Genomic DNA, 15,376 nt, shown 5'->3' on the forward strand with positions numbered 1-15,376 from the left:
TACCAATGTTCTTCGTGGACTTCATTCACTGAAGTTGTCTCTGTGGGACAGTGCTTTTTCTTTTTATAGCAGTTTAAGATAAAGACAATGAACTCGTTCCATTCGCTGTTGTTTCTCCAGCTGTTTACTGGAGACGTGGGCGTCCAGGTGCTGGAGGTGACCCAGCTGCCCGCCCGATCCAGGGCTGGTGCCACAGAGGGAACGCCCAGCAAGCGGCGTCGCATCGAGCTGGGCTGGGAGGTCCTCCGAGAACACCTTCAACCCCAGCACAGTGACTTTGACATCATACCATGGTGAGCAGCCCACTCCTTATGGCTGAGTACTAGAACAGAAATAACAATTTGAAAGAGTCCGTACAATTCTGCGTAGTATTGTATAAGCATTCACAACTGAAATCCAGGGACTTGCAGCGATTTAAGATGCATCTCATTGAGGGTTGGGAATCTCGCTCACGGATGCCGGCAAGTAGTCAGTGGACATCGGGTAATCGAACCCAGGTCCTTGAGCCCGATAGGCCAAACCGCTACACCTGCACTAGCCCTACGAGCACACACACCCCCCTGTGCATCACAGTTGCGTCGCACAACCTTGGTTCTTGTCCCCTGCACCAGGCTTCAGATCACCACGGTGCTGCTCTCCAAGTACCGGTCCACGGTGCCGGGTGGCGAGCTGGTCCCCCTGCTCTCTGTGCTGTGCCAGCTGCTGGGCGAGCAGCGCCGGGGCGAGAGGGGCGCCTACGTGCTGGGCTGCCTCAGGGAGCTGGCCCCCTGCCCGGCCGCCCACCCGGACCGAGCCCCGGAGTCCAGGGCGGAGCTGGACAGGCTGTGGGGCCGAGTGTGGACCCTGGCCCTGCGAGCGGTCGGCTCGCCGCAAAGCGAGGCCCTCAGCTTGGGCCTGCTGACGTCCATCATCCGGGCGGGGCTGATGTCTATGGATAGGGAGTCCTGGAAGCTGTTCTCTGGCATGGCGTGCAAACCGTCTCAGTGAGTCTTTTTGGTTTTGTTCACATGGTCTCAAACGCATATTATTTTAGTTTTGCACATGGTAATATGTCTTTTATGATCGTCAACATAGTAGTTGATGCTATCTTACCACTGTTGGTGAAATAAAACCCTCATATAGAGAAAGCAAGCGTTACACCCCGTGTTTACATTATTGCACCTGCTGATTAAACTATTTAAAATATAGATCCTACAATTAGCCCTCCTATGGACTGAATCGAGAATCCATTTGGAAACGGGAATCAAATCAGGAGCCCAAGAATCGAAATCAAATCGTGAGATACCGTTAGACTCACAACCCTACTTCCATGAATTTGTCCCTAATGTTGCTGTCCTCCGCCTGCTGGTTCCTCGCCTGTCCAGGAGTGCAGCCGTCTGTCTGGCCGGGGCTCTGTTGAAGTGTGCCGTCCCCAAGCGTCTGGTGCGAGGCTCAGATGTGGATGGGTCCGGGTCCCAGAGTCTTAAGGAGGCTCTCGTTGGCTGGCTGCTGATGTCAGACCAGAGCGATGAGTCGGATGACAGTGTCAAGCCACACCCCATCATCTGCAGGTAGGAGCGGGTTTTAGCTTCATAGGTTGGACTCCAGGGATACCCTGGTCCGAATGTCTGGGAATACGATTACAAAGTCTTCAATCTCTACAACGATTAACGCCAATACACTTCCATTACTCCAAACTTACGCTGTGAACCTTTACTTAGAGTGTCTTTATTTAACCTTGTTTACAGTGATTTCTCTCTCAACCTGATTGGAAACGTCCTGGTTTCCCTGACCCTAAAAGACACAAGGACAGGGCTCACCTGTCTGTTGGCCTCAGAAGGATTAGATAGGTAAGACAATTACAACTTTTGTGTTTCAACATTCTAAAAACGTTCCGTCTCGTCACAAATCACTGATCTGAACTGGATTTCACCGCTGATCTGGGCCTATTTTCCGATCTCCGTTGACATGGTACTGTTTTAATCGGAGAATGATCGATGATTAATAATGATCAATGAGGGGATAAGTTAATGGCCGCTAACTTATCCTCTCTTCCACCTTGAAAGGATCCTGACCCAAGAGCAGGCCTCCCCAGAACCCAAAGACCCCTCCCTGGTAGAGTTGGAGCGGCTGTACCAGCACTTCAGCCTGGAGGCACCCACCGGGGTTAACAACCAGAGCGTGGCGGTGGCCTCTGCCGCCGCCCCCAGCCAGCTCCCCTTGGTCCCCAGCCTCAGGGACAGGCTGCAGCAGTCGCTGCTGGCCGTGGCCGACAACCTACTGAACTGCTACTCCCCCAACGTGAGTAGTGGCCGTTAGTAGTTGTTCGTAGGGCTGCTCGATTTTTGAGTTCTAAAACATTACATGATGCATTTATTCTGGATTTGTCTCCAAAAAACACTTTGTAACTGAGAACTTTGAACTTTCGCCCTAATAGAATAACAACATTTTCAAATAGAGACTGTTCCGATCGAAAATAATGTAGAAAAATGATGCTGTTTATATGGAACATTTAAGGAATAAAATAAATACAAATACAAATCGTGATCAAAATTCGATTAATCGCACGGCCCTAGTTGTTTGTCATTTGACTCTGATGATTGCGCCTGCAAACAATGTCCCTAACGCCCTGGAGTGGCCCCCGGTCTCTCCCAGTCCCCGACCACGGCTCCCGAGTGCCTGGTGCGCTGCCTGACCCTGCTGACAGGGGTCCTCGCTGGCTACGTCTCCACAGGGGCCCTGAGCCAGGAGGAGGCCTTCAAGTCCCCGCTATTCATCAAGGCCAAGGTACCGTATGGTGGCCCTCAGCTGGAAGAGAATGGCATGACGGCTGACAGGGTTAGGGGTTTGATTCCCACCGGGGCCCAGCCGTGATCAGCCTCAATAGTCTCACGGTATTGGGAGTTATATATTGTGTATATATTTCTCTGCCTCTTCAGCCATGGAATATGGTGATTTATTTGTTGTTAATGTCGCTTGCAAGCATGCCCAGATGTATTTTGCAGTATTTTATAGATCTGTGTTGAACTGGATTGTGTCGGCATTTATGAGATATTAAGAAATCATCTTGCATGTGAAAGTCACAACAATTTCACCATGAAGATTCCCTTGATACTCAACTGAAAATCTTATCAAATTTGTCTTGCATATGATGATCCAAAAGTATTCAGTTCTCCAACTCATCCTTTCAGGCCTTGGCCCAGGAGGTCAGCGATTTTGTTTCAAGTGTGAAGGTGAAGATGAAGGAGGAGGGAACTATGGCAGCGCTCAGGACTGTGATGAAGCTCTGCACTCTGTCGGCCAGCCCAGAGGCCCAGGTCAGACTGAGTTTACTCCTTAACTCGTTTTTTATTAGGCTGCAGAGCACCGTTTATATTCTTCGGAGTGGTCACTGGTCTATTTCCAAAAATACATTTGTCTCCATTCTGCAGGACCACATTTCCTCCATCTCCTTCCGACTTTTCACAAGCATCCTCCCTGCCAGACTCCTCACTGAACTGGCAGAGATCTGCAAGCTGTTGGTAAGTGACCACAGCTACAGATCCATCTACCACGAAATAAACTCTGTGTCCTTGAGTCATTTGTGCAAAAATGTTCCCTCAGAGTACCACTGGTCCATCTTGTGACCTCCAATAAATTACATAATGCCTTCCAGCCCTTCCATTTTTTAAGGGCCGGTGTTAGAATAGGCCACAGGTAACATATCCCCGTTAAGTTAACCCTCCCTTCCCCTGGTTCAGCTGAGCAGTGTCTCCAGGACAGCCAGCGCACAAGTGGAAGACCAGCGCAGCATACTGGAGGACGAGTGGGATGCAGTCCCGACTCAGCAGCCGCCACCGGTGGACCACTTTGACCTGCTGAGCGACGATGAGGTGCCTCACACCAGCACCAACCAACCCCACCGGGCCAACGGGGACGGGGCTGAGGTGGTGGCGTGTGGTCCGGGTAGGAAGGGGGGCAGGGGTGACTTATTCGTTAACCGGCTTTTATGATGATATATATAACAAAACATAGCCTCTCTATATGGCAATTGGTTGCGGTGATAGTCTGTCAAACTTCAAATGTACAGTATTTTACATTTTATTCAGGCAAACCAGATCTGCATGGCTGCCTGATGTGGGGTAGGCTATAAGCAGCAGCAGTAGAAGTGAGGATTTTAGATGACTGATGTAATTTGACACAATGGGTGTCGAATTATGTATGGGTGATCAGGAAATTCTGAGAATTGTTTCCCCGATATGAATCTTTAGAATCCCAAATCCAGTTTAAAATGATTGAACTACAAGGACACTCTCTCTCTGTCTCTTTTTGTTGTGTTTCACATGGAGTAATTAATGCAGTCCTTCCTTTTTAACAAAAAACAAAGTTAAATCAAAGGAATAGTTCAATACAGTTGAGTGATTACATCTACAGCATCTTATGTCACTTGCTGATTTGATAGTCAACAAAAAGCTATTTTTAACTACATGGACTCTCTCCCTCTGCAGGTGCAAAGAGCCTTTTGGCAGAAGAACATCTGGCCAGCGAGGACCTGGCTCTCCTGGCGAGCCTTGAGTTCCTGTGTGTGTGTGCCTCGGTCCAGCCAGCCCACAGCCTGCTGTTCAAACCCCAGGAGGTGCGGCGCAAGCTGCTGCAGCTGCTGGAGCACGTGGACTTCAGCAGAGCACTGCATGTCAACATGGTGGGCAGCGTTTAGCGGTGTGATGACTATGATCGGCCAATTGTCGCCAGTTATATATTAATATAGTAGCGGTTCTAGTGGGACGAAGGTGAAGACCACCATCATGTCATTAAGACTATACATAAAGGTACAATATGCCACATGTTGACCTAGCTTCTCCAAAGAGAACCTCTACTCCGTCAGTACTCTCTCCAAACCACACCTCATCCTCCAAACGCGAGGTTCGCTAGAAACACGTCACATCGCTGCTGCACTGACAATCTACGTGACAGAATGTGTGATACAGCACATTTCAAACACATTTGTGTTGCATGTTGTACCTTTTTTAATGACAATGCCATGAAATTCATAAAACCACACGGGGATGGATGGGTTTGTCCCATTGAAGAGCGAATGTGTCTCTCCACAGTATCTGGTCCTGTTGAAGAAGCTCCCCGCTGAGGACACGCTCTCTCCAGAGGAGTTGGATCTGTTGCTCAGGCCCCTGGCGTAAGCACACGTACACACACACACACACACGCACACACACTTCTTAGTATGACTGTTTGAATTTTTTCTGTTCTCTTTTATCTGAATTTAAGTGTCTTCATTGATTATTCGTATACCTTCTGTATTCACTGCGCCAACATATCAGAAGATGTTTTTGTTTGTGCAAACTAACCTGGCTCTCTCTCTACTTCTGAGAGAAAGTGGAGGCTGACACACATGCATATGGTATCTCTCCGTGTACAACGGTGTCTCCGTGTTTTTGTGTCCTTAGGGACTTGTGTTCGCTCTACCGCCAGGACCAGGAGGTCTGTGCCACGGTGCTGCTGGGGCTGTTACCGGCCATCCAGTGCCTGGGACAGACCCACCACCCGGCCAGTGAGATGCGCCACGTCCAGGGTATGCTGCTGCAAGTCATTTCCGGCTTCTGGTGAGTGCCACAGTTCATAGACATAGTTGTGAGACACAGGGTTTGATCCAGCATTGCCTAAAATTAAGGGTAGGCTATTCATTTTTGGAGTATTATTTGTCCTATTTGTTGAAATTCTCTTGACATCTCACCAGCAATCAATGACAAAAAAAAAAAGACAATTTGTGTGTGTGGCTGTCACAGGCCTGTAATAAGCCCTTCCAATCATTTAATTCGGCCCATATGAAATTATTGGATGGCCCACCTGTCTGTCTACATAGCTGAGCAGCCTCGGCCCCTGTACTCATTGCACAGGACCTGGTTCTTCCCCAAGGCCAGCCAGATCTATTGCTAAGGCTGGCGAGTTAGTCACGTCTTTTGGACAAGTGGCTTTGGAGGAAGGCCTGACGGGAAGGGTGTGATTTATTTCAGTTGGATTCTTTGGGTTTTGGGGTTAAACAGTTGTATCTCCCCTATTTTTTTGGGGGGGAATTCTAAGAGTTTTGCTTTTAAAAGGGGACAATCATTTCTTCTGTTCATTTCTTGTTTGTTGATATGCTGTTGTTTTGCTGTGTCTTAGCATCCTGGCCCAGACAGGGAAGTGCACAGCGGGTGTGCGTGCTGGTTTGGTGAAATGCCTGGTTGCTTTACTGGAGGCAAGTATTTCATAGTATTATAATACACTGTGATAGCTGGCGGAGCCTTTCCTAATATGTTCCCTTTGTTTGTATACGTTATTTCCCTCTTCTTTCTTTAAACCTATGCTCCTTCTTGTCAGGCTGACCCTTGTTGTGAGTGGGCGGTCCTAGACCTGAAGGAGCAGGAGCTTCCTGTATCCGTGCTGCTGCCCTCTCACCTGGCCGACGCCCACCACCACGTCCGCATGTTGGCCGCAATGTCCGTGGAGAGGTTGGTACCTACCAACTGTTACAGCACATGTGTCTGCAACACTTGATACCTGCATTTTAGATTAATTGGACGACACTGAATTAAATCTCATCCAAAACTTGTCTTTTAATTGTATTCTAGACTGCCGGTATATGAATCATCTTTCTCCATTCAATAAATGAACTGTCCTTTCCTATATAACTGATAAGGGTCGTAGCTCCTGGGTTATATTTGCATTGGTTTTAAGATTCCTAATTGTGATGATCTACCGTCTCTCCCTGCTGTATCAAGGCTGTTTGTGGAGATGAAAGCTGGGCAGCCAGAGAGGAGGATGCTGCCACTGCATCACCAGCAGGAGGCCTTTGAGAGAGTCTACCTCAAGGCTCAGGAGGGAATGAGGTTCTCGGTAAGAATAGACATTTACTGGTCACCTCTCCTCCCCCCTCGGCAGCTTGCTGAAAATTAGTCTTAGTGAATTGTACATCATTAATACGTCATCATATTTAATTAAAACTAGGGTAGGCTTATAAGCCAGGCAGAGTAAGCTCAAAATTGTACCCCTCCATTTAGTTCTCCCTCCAAAGTCACTTCCCCAAAACACAGGAGTAGCTTTAGCAAAAGGTCTAGCCTTGTGGATGATTCCAGTCATGCACCATGAGTGCATCAATGTGTTGAGGTTGCCGGATAGGTAGGTAGACGGACAGGTAAGCCTGTAGTAAATACCCATCCATTCATTGCATTCGCCCCACATACATCGGATTTCTGTCATTTTTTGTCAAGAGGTTTTGATTTATTTATGCTGTTGGCAAAATAAACGATTCGAAAGAAAATTGCCAACCCCAGCTCTACTGTGCTTGCACTCATATCGGTGCGTGTCTCCCTGGTCACACAATCACAGCAGAGCGGCCCCTCGGAGGAGCTGCGCGACGAGGCGTTCAACCGCAAGGCCTCCCTGCTGAAGTGTGTGTCGGTGGTGCTGTGCTGCAGCCCCGTGTGTGAGAAGCAGGCCCTGTTCGCCCTCTTCCAGTCACACAAGGAGAACAACATCGAGGATCAGCTCATCAAGAAGGTCAGGGCCTCAACTGAGTGTTAATGGTGTAACTGACTCAGGGTGGTTGTAATGCCACTTTATACTGATGAATACAAGTATTTAAGTGGGGGTTGTTTTCTATTTAATACTCATATTCCATCATGTATTTATTATCTTTTTTTTGCTATTTTGTGACGTTTGTTTTGTATAATTTCTGTGCATGGTTTTTAGTTAAGATTTTTACTTCATGTCATCTTTTACCCCCTAAAAAAATTGCGTTATCTTCTGTCATGTTTAAATTATTTATGCATTTAATGTGAGCTTCAGTACATCGAATCTAAGCTGGCCCTCTGCCCTGCAGGTGCTGTGCAGTGTGTCCAGAGCGCTGGGCTACAGGAGTGTGAAGGGCTTTGTGAGCTCCCACCTGTACTACCTGGTGGCCGAGTGGCTGGGACTGAGGCAGGCCGACGACCGCTACAACCTGGAGTCCTTCCCCTTCGCCCTGCTGGGCCACGACACGCTCCACGACTTCTACAGGTGAGGAAGGGGGGAGAGTGGCTCAGACTCACTGGGGGGGGCCTTGCCCCTGGACAGCATCTTGGGATTGGCTGGGTCAAATGGAAGCTTGTTTTTTTGCATTGTTTTCTCATCAGAATTGATTACACCTTTGCTGCTTTGTGTTGTTGTTTTCTACTGGATTTTGTTTAAAACTCTGGGGAATATCCTTTCAATATTCATAAAATGAATGCATATTGATAATTCATGATTTCATGTACTGCATGTATTCATATAAAAATAAATAGCTTTTTACTAAATGTTGATTTGGGCCTTAACTTTGTCGAGTATCTTAAATCCCCCAGCACCCATCAGCATGAATAATCCTAACACCCCGTCGTGTTGACAACCTTCTTCCATGACTTGTTTTGCACCCTTTCTGGCCGCCCCCCTGCAGCGCCTCCTTCCAGGTGCTCATCCCCCACCTGGTGTACCTGGAGGACTTTGAGCTGGTCAGGTCCATCGGAGGCCTGCTGGGGAAGGACTGGAGGGAGCTGCTGGCCGACTGCTTCCCCAGGATCATGGTCAACATCCTGCCGTACTTCGTGCTGTCCGGCCAGGACCCCCAGGTGGCCCTGCAGAGGGGGAGGGCCACCAAGGTGTACGACCTGCTGAAGGACAGCAGCTGCCTGGGGAAGCAGGTCCTGCTCCTTCTTGTATTTGAGTCAATGTAACGCTTTGCTTCGGTGCCGGGCTGTCAAACCGCCCACACAGGATTCGTGTGCATATCACACGACCCCTTCGGACGGCATACAACCAATATACCAATTGATTGAAATAGATGTCATACTTATCACCAAAGTGATGATGCATCAGAGATATTACATTTCTAGAAAATACTTTCTTAATTAAAGACAGATTGTCCATACCCTTCAAAGTATGTTTCATTTCAGCAGTACAGCTGTTCTAGGAGGAGGTGGGTCTCTTGATGTTTTTTGAAAATGTTCAGAGATGCCCTTCTGTGATTCATATTAAACTGAGTGACCTGAACTGGTGATTAATCATCCGTTGGCAGAGTGTCTGTCTGCGATTCGACCTCGTATGTCTTTGCAAGAGCAGTGCATCGAACTCTTGTCTCCCTGGCTGTCACCCACAGAGGATCGACAGCCTGATCCAGTCCAACCTGGCGCACATCGTGGTGGAGCTGCTTCTGACTCTGTACGAGGGGGCCGGGACAGGGGAGCAGGAGGGGGCGGACCTCCAGCGGTTCATAGGGTGAATGACCACCGGTCATGCACACGTCGTCCATATATTGCAGCCAAAGTGCCCACTCCAAGTCTTAACAACATCGATTCTGTTGGTTTTTAGTGAACTGGATCCTGCACCGAACCCGCCCTACTTCAGCTCCCATGTGATCAAAGCCACGCTGGACTACATCAGCCGTTGTCACGGCGCAAACCATAAGTCACTGGTCGCCATTTTGTCCAAGAACCCGGTAAGACCGGACTTACTCCTTCAGGCAACGGTTTTTATCCAAAATGACTAACAGTGAATACAGATACATGTCCCTATAGAGCAGGTAGTGGTTAGACATCAGACCGCAGAGCCATCCCTCATTGGGGGGAAATATGGTGTACTCACAACACCATGTCGGCCCCAGGAAGGGATGGATATTCTGTAACTTGCGTGCAGTATTTCGATCCTGTTAAAATGTATTTGTCATTTATAATATTTATTTTATTTAATTTTTATGAAGTGAATTGGTCCATAACTTTTTTCTGGGCACTGTTTCTTCTGCTATTACTTTTAATCTGGCTACTGCTAGATAAGCCATCCAGTCTCTAGCTAGAAAGCTACTGCCAGAGGAAGTACTTAAAATGGAGTCCGTCCTTGTCTTCTAACTATCTATATCCGTAAAAACACCCTCAAATATACAAAACTGAAATCCCTCCCTCTTCCCCTCCTCCATACTCCTTCCTCGTCCGCCTCGTCGCGCTCCAAACCGCGGCGCTGGCTCCTCCCAGATCTCCATCCAGAGGATCCTGCTGGCGCTGTGTGAGAAGGCGGTGGAGACGACCAACGGCTACGAGCGGCACCGCATCCTGCTGATGTACCACCTGCTGGTGGGCCTGCTGCTGGGGGAGATGGAGGAGGGCCTGGGGGGCGCCTGGGCCTTCGTCCTGAGGGACATCATCTACACGCTCATACACCACTTCAACAGCAGGTGGGGTTTACACCACGCGCTTAAACACGCTCGTACAGAAAGAAACACCCTAGACAGACTTCTCGTAAAGTTGGACCAAACGTTGGTGCTAACTGATGGATTCACACACACCTTATATTGTAAGGGGCTGTGTAGTCCTAGTGGTTACGTGCTTGACACCACCTAGAGGTTCTTTGGTTCGAACACCGTGCCCACAGTTTACCTGTAGTCATCCCTGATAATGCCTAACTCCTACCTTTTCTGTGACCTGTTAAAAAAAAAATGCTTTGGTTCAGGCCGCTTTCATTTTGGAGGTTTAGAGTAGATTATGTTGCGGCTCTAGGAAAATGGTCAAAATGGCTTCATAAACATTACTAAAAAGAAGACATCCACTGACAACAGAACATTCTTGTTTCTTCTTAAACCTTCTTATACTTTAAAGGTTTTCCTTCAAACATATTTAATGCACATGAGGCTTTACCTGACTATGTAAAGCCCTGTGTATAGCCTTTGTGTTTGAAGGGGGCTATTGAAACAAACTTGCCTTTCAATGGTTTCTTCTCCTGTAGTCCGGAGCAGTGTGACGAGGTGTCCACCCGCAGCCTGCTGCTGTGCTGTGACCTTCTGGCCGCGGTGTGCCGGGCCGCGCTGCAGTTCTGCCCTGACGCTCTGGAATGCCACCTGCAGGTGATCCTGGGTACTCTCACGGCCCAGGTGACCAGCCGACCGGCCATCTCACAGCAGGTGAGGAACCCCACGCTTGGTCTGAAACGTATTTCAGACATTGTTCTTCTTTTAAAGTGTTTCAGTTAAAAAATATGATGTTGGGTGAATTGATTTATACTTAAAAATATGCGATAGATGGAATAGTTCGAATTTGAAATACGCATTTTAACTGCATGGAATTCATGGTAATAATAGTACAATAATACATTTTATTTATAAAGGACATGTTTTGATGTAAATCACTTGAATATTAAGAATTAGTACAATGGAGCTACATAAGCAGGACATTATTACGCGAGGACAGAAAAAAAAAACAGATTAAAGGCTACATTCAAATGAAATAAAAGACCACATCACGTGGATTTTAAGATGTGATTTAAAAGAAGTAACCGAGGTATCTCTTCTGAATGTTCTAGATGTAGATAATGGGTTTTTCAAGCAGTGTTCGTCACAACAGGTTCTCCTTGCCTCGGCTCAGATGTTATTCCTCTCCGGCCCTTTAGGTTCTCTCCCTCTTGAGGTTCCTGGTGGTGGAGAACCAGGAGAAGCTGCGCAGCGCCATCTGCAGGTTGGAGCCCTTCCCCGACGGCCCTGGGGAGTTTAAAGAGCTGCGCTCCGTGCAACACGAGCTGAAATACAGCTCCGGGACCTTCACTCTGCGACAGGTAACAAACTGCCATGGACACAACATATACAAAATACCATGATGTATATTTTAGTACTTGGAGTGAGTGTTGATATTCCATCGTCAGACTTCCATTTCTAAAATGTTATCCATAGCTCCCTTTCATACCATCTCGTGATTTTTAAGGGCTCTCGAAAGTCTGATTTCTCTCTGATCCCCACTAAATGGAGTTTTATATTATATTATATTTATAAAGCACTTTCAGACCTGTGGTCACTCAAAGCACTCAACCATTATTGCCTAACATTAACCCCTTCATATACATATTCTCATACCAACTGTGGTGGAAGCCTCAGACACCTCAACGCTACTAGGCAGAGCCAGGGATCGAACCAGCAACCTTCTGGTTGCCAGAAAACCCGCTTTACCTTTTGAGCCACTGCTGCCCACTAGTATCCAGCAGCGTTGTGTCTTGGATCACCAGTTCCCAGGTTCCTCTAGTATCTTAAGACCACAGGTAGCTTATTATAAGCCATGGGTCCATCTTTGCCTCTCTTCTTCCAACAGGAGATAGAGCACTTCCTGTCTGTGACTTCATGTGACACGCTGCCGCTGACCCGACTGGAGGGTCTGAAGGAGCTGAGCAGACAGCTGAAGCAGAACAAGGCCGCCATCAGAGAGCTGCTGAAGGAGTGCCACGGTGAGGAATGCTCCAGGGGTGGAGGAACTCTGGAGGCTGCTATGGTTGCAAAAAAGTTGACTAAAACACAACTAGATTAAAATCCTTTTTTTTTCGTAAACCAACATTCGGCCAACATCTAACTTATTAGTTATATTTGCATCATTTATTTTATTTGGTGCAGGATAATTCAGTTTTTAGAGGAAAGGTAAACTGTTATTCAATGCTGTACATACCTACATCAAGCCTGAAGTGTGTGTGTGTGTGTGTGTGTGTGTGTGTGTGTGTGTGTGTGTGTGTGTGTGTGTGTGTGTGTGTGTGTGTGTGTGTGTGTGTGTGTGTGTGTGTGTGTGTGTGTGTGTGTGTGTGTGTGTGTGTGTGTGTGTGTCCTGGTTCCAGAGGAGCCCTCAGAGAGTGTGCTGGTGAAGTTGATCCTCAGTCTGCTCCACCTGTGTAAGGTAGCAGCCAACCACCCTGGAGGAGCCCACATCCTAGGTACCCCATCTGGCCGTCTGTATAGATGTTAGTTACCGTTGTGAAATGATTTGTCATTATGGGGAGACTTATATATGTTGTAACAGTGCTTCTCATGTGAGTCTTAGAAGTTTTCATTAGCCTAGGTGACAGTACATTTACGTTACAGTACTACTAACTCTCTTGAGACCTCACATTATAGTGGTGTGTCGCAAACATGATATCCCATGATGCATCCTGACGTAGAAGCCCTTTGCACTATATATAGTTGTATACATTTTATGATCCTGAACAAAATACTCTTAGTGTACTTCATTGTTCTGGAATCAGCAATCAGTCTTATCTATAGGAGATATTGATAACCAACCGCAAACTTCCCCCGTTGTTCAACTTTATTTGTGACTAAATAAATAATGATGAAATAAACTGAAATGTTATGATATAATCGAATAACACGGTACAAAGTTTCATGGACGATTTATATTCAGGCGTCAGCTCAGACTAGAAGTTGCATGATTAACATTTCCGTCATGCATTTAATCGATAAAAATACGGGCCTGTATCGCCAGGGAAATGTCCCTGGTCAATAGTTGGATCTCCTCATGCCCCGCCTCACCTTTCTAGAGGCGGCAGGGAGCTGCCTGGGAGAGCTGGGTCCCATCGACCTGTCCACCATCGCCCTGCTGCACGGCAGAGACCCCCTCTACACCCGGGCTGTGACCCTGTTCCCCTCCAGCCACGCCCAGGGCCTCTACATCCTGCTGGACTGCATGAACCACGCCCTCACTCACCACAGGTTCAGGATTAAAGAGTCAAAGTGTTGCCCAACTAATTAGATTGTGGATTTACTTGTCTAATAAGTCTATGACGTTTTTTGTCTCTATCCATGTAATGCATTACTATTTATGTTATTTGTGTGTGTTTGTGTGTGTGTGTGTGTGTGTGTGTGTGTGTGTGTTTGTACGTCTGTGTTTACCAGTATTGAGGTGAAGAAGGCCGCAGGTCAGTGTGTGAAGAGCATCCTGGGGACTCAGTCGGGGGCTGACTTTTGGGAGCAGCACAAGGACAAGCAGGACCCCATGCTGGCCTACCTCAACCCCTTCAGGACAGCCAAGAAGAAGGTACCGCCACGTCGTGCTGTTACTACTGAATAAAACCCATTAGCTGTTTGTTTTAATGCATGCTGCAAAGCACAGCCAGGTCGAAGTGTGTGTTGTGGTCTTTGTGCACGTGTGCATGTGTTCATATGTGTGAATGTTGGCTGTTCAGGTCAGCCATAGCTGCCCAAACTGTTCAGGTTAGTTTTGGAATAAAAACTCGAAAGGCTTGTTGGACTTTTCGATTAAAAAGGACGTTGTGTTGGTCCAACCGATGGTCTTTATTTGCGTGCCCTACCTTGTGCATGGTTCAGCTGGAGGACGGGAACACAGAGGTCGGTCCGGAGGAGTCCAAGGAGCTGCTGGAGAGCCAGGGGTTGTGGGTTCCCCAGACGGGGGCCCACAAGCGGTGGCTCAAGACCCTGTGTGCCGCCCTGCTGGACAGCGGAGGGGTCCGCAACCACGTGCTGCTGCTGTCCCGGCCGCTGTGTCTGGTCAGTACCAGGACGTGTGCCACGTAGGGGCCACTTTAGGGTCGCCCTGAGATCTGGGATCCACATTGTAGATTTGTTTCAAGTCATTTTATTATGCTGGTGAATCCTATACAGAAAAGTCTCATCTCACCATTACTTATTCTTTGTTAATAAAGTACCTTATTAGTCAAGAACTAGATAAGACATAGAGATTATTGCAGATATTCAGTTACAATGTTTATTCATGTTTAGTGTATTACAGTGCATCATAGTACTTATAGTACATCTGTTGAATAGTTACTTCCCCTAGTGAGTACTTGCAAAAATCTACAACCGTCCCTCCAAGTCTACCATCTCAGCATCGGTAAAATAAAACCTTACACCGTGCAGCATCAATGTACCCTTTGGGAGCTCAGTCATCCAGCCACAGCTGTAGGAGCCCCAGTAAGGCTCTGTCCCGCCCCCCCCTGTGTCCCCCCAGGTGCGGGCAGACTTCTGCCAGCGGGCGCTGCCCCTGGTGGTGCACTCCATCCTGCAGGGGGACTGCGACGGCTCCTGGCGCCTGCTCCTCTCCCGCCACGTCCAGGACTTCTTCACGTCCTGCTGCCGCAGCAGCCAGGCCTCAGGCCGCTCTGCCACCCCGCTCCCCGTGGAGTCCGGTAGGGCCCGGGGCCTTAGCCTCACTCCACTTTATAAATAAAAGATTGATACCACTCTGTGTCAAACTGCATCTGTTGCAGCTGGTTTATATAGACTTTGTATCTCTAAAACGCTCCCTTCAACAAACAAGAGTGCAAGAATTACAAACTGTCGACCTAAACTCAACTTTTAGCATTTTGCCCTGTTCTTCTGGAGCCTTGGGCCTTAATGAAATGGATTATACTGCTTTTGTTTATTCTAATCAAACTGTGTTACCGTTGATCTGCCAGGAGACTCAGACATGGTGATCCAGGGGTCTCTGGACAAAGCCTCCCTGAGGACCATGCTGTCAGTGGTGGACTACCTCAGACACCAGCAGAGACCAGTAGACACGGACGGGTGGGACTCTATTATCAGTCTTACAAAGAACTAATGCTATTACCGGGAAGTAATTCTAATTTTCTATTGACTATTTTAGAATTTTGCTTGTCT

At 47.7% G+C, this 15,376-nt stretch overlaps 1 protein-coding gene across 3 annotated transcripts in view; it reads left to right on the forward strand.

Moving 5' to 3' along the window:
• atm (ATM serine/threonine kinase) overlaps positions 1 to 15,376 on the forward strand; it is a 35,182-nt gene that overhangs the window by 3,524 nt on the left and 16,282 nt on the right. For 2 of the 3 annotated variants that reach the window (XM_056611771.1, XM_056611770.1), the window contains exons 9-38: positions 121 to 293; positions 612 to 983; positions 1,365 to 1,550; positions 1,728 to 1,829; positions 2,046 to 2,280; positions 2,635 to 2,766; positions 3,171 to 3,296; positions 3,411 to 3,500; positions 3,720 to 3,924; positions 4,467 to 4,660; positions 5,070 to 5,149; positions 5,421 to 5,576; positions 6,136 to 6,211; positions 6,334 to 6,464; positions 6,735 to 6,849; positions 7,342 to 7,512; positions 7,835 to 8,010; positions 8,426 to 8,669; positions 9,125 to 9,243; positions 9,337 to 9,463; positions 9,993 to 10,192; positions 10,741 to 10,915; positions 11,401 to 11,562; positions 12,090 to 12,222; positions 12,601 to 12,696; positions 13,300 to 13,471; positions 13,655 to 13,796; positions 14,087 to 14,266; positions 14,727 to 14,904; positions 15,175 to 15,283. In XM_056611771.1, coding sequence (XP_056467746.1) covers positions 121 to 293; positions 612 to 983; positions 1,365 to 1,550; positions 1,728 to 1,829; positions 2,046 to 2,280; positions 2,635 to 2,766; positions 3,171 to 3,296; positions 3,411 to 3,500; positions 3,720 to 3,924; positions 4,467 to 4,660; positions 5,070 to 5,149; positions 5,421 to 5,576; positions 6,136 to 6,211; positions 6,334 to 6,464; positions 6,735 to 6,849; positions 7,342 to 7,512; positions 7,835 to 8,010; positions 8,426 to 8,669; positions 9,125 to 9,243; positions 9,337 to 9,463; positions 9,993 to 10,192; positions 10,741 to 10,915; positions 11,401 to 11,562; positions 12,090 to 12,222; positions 12,601 to 12,696; positions 13,300 to 13,471; positions 13,655 to 13,796; positions 14,087 to 14,266; positions 14,727 to 14,904; positions 15,175 to 15,283 — 4,757 coding nt within the window. The remainder of the gene's footprint in view (positions 1 to 120; positions 294 to 611; positions 984 to 1,364; positions 1,551 to 1,727; positions 1,830 to 2,045; positions 2,281 to 2,634; positions 2,767 to 3,170; positions 3,297 to 3,410; positions 3,501 to 3,719; positions 3,925 to 4,466; positions 4,661 to 5,069; positions 5,150 to 5,420; positions 5,577 to 6,135; positions 6,212 to 6,333; positions 6,465 to 6,734; positions 6,850 to 7,341; positions 7,513 to 7,834; positions 8,011 to 8,425; positions 8,670 to 9,124; positions 9,244 to 9,336; positions 9,464 to 9,992; positions 10,193 to 10,740; positions 10,916 to 11,400; positions 11,563 to 12,089; positions 12,223 to 12,600; positions 12,697 to 13,299; positions 13,472 to 13,654; positions 13,797 to 14,086; positions 14,267 to 14,726; positions 14,905 to 15,174; positions 15,284 to 15,376) is intronic. The other variant, XM_056611772.1, reaches the window with a different exon arrangement.

This window comes from Gadus chalcogrammus, chromosome 16, assembly GCF_026213295.1.
Source record: "Gadus chalcogrammus isolate NIFS_2021 chromosome 16, NIFS_Gcha_1.0, whole genome shotgun sequence".
Taxonomy (NCBI): Eukaryota; Metazoa; Chordata; class Actinopteri; order Gadiformes; family Gadidae; genus Gadus; species Gadus chalcogrammus.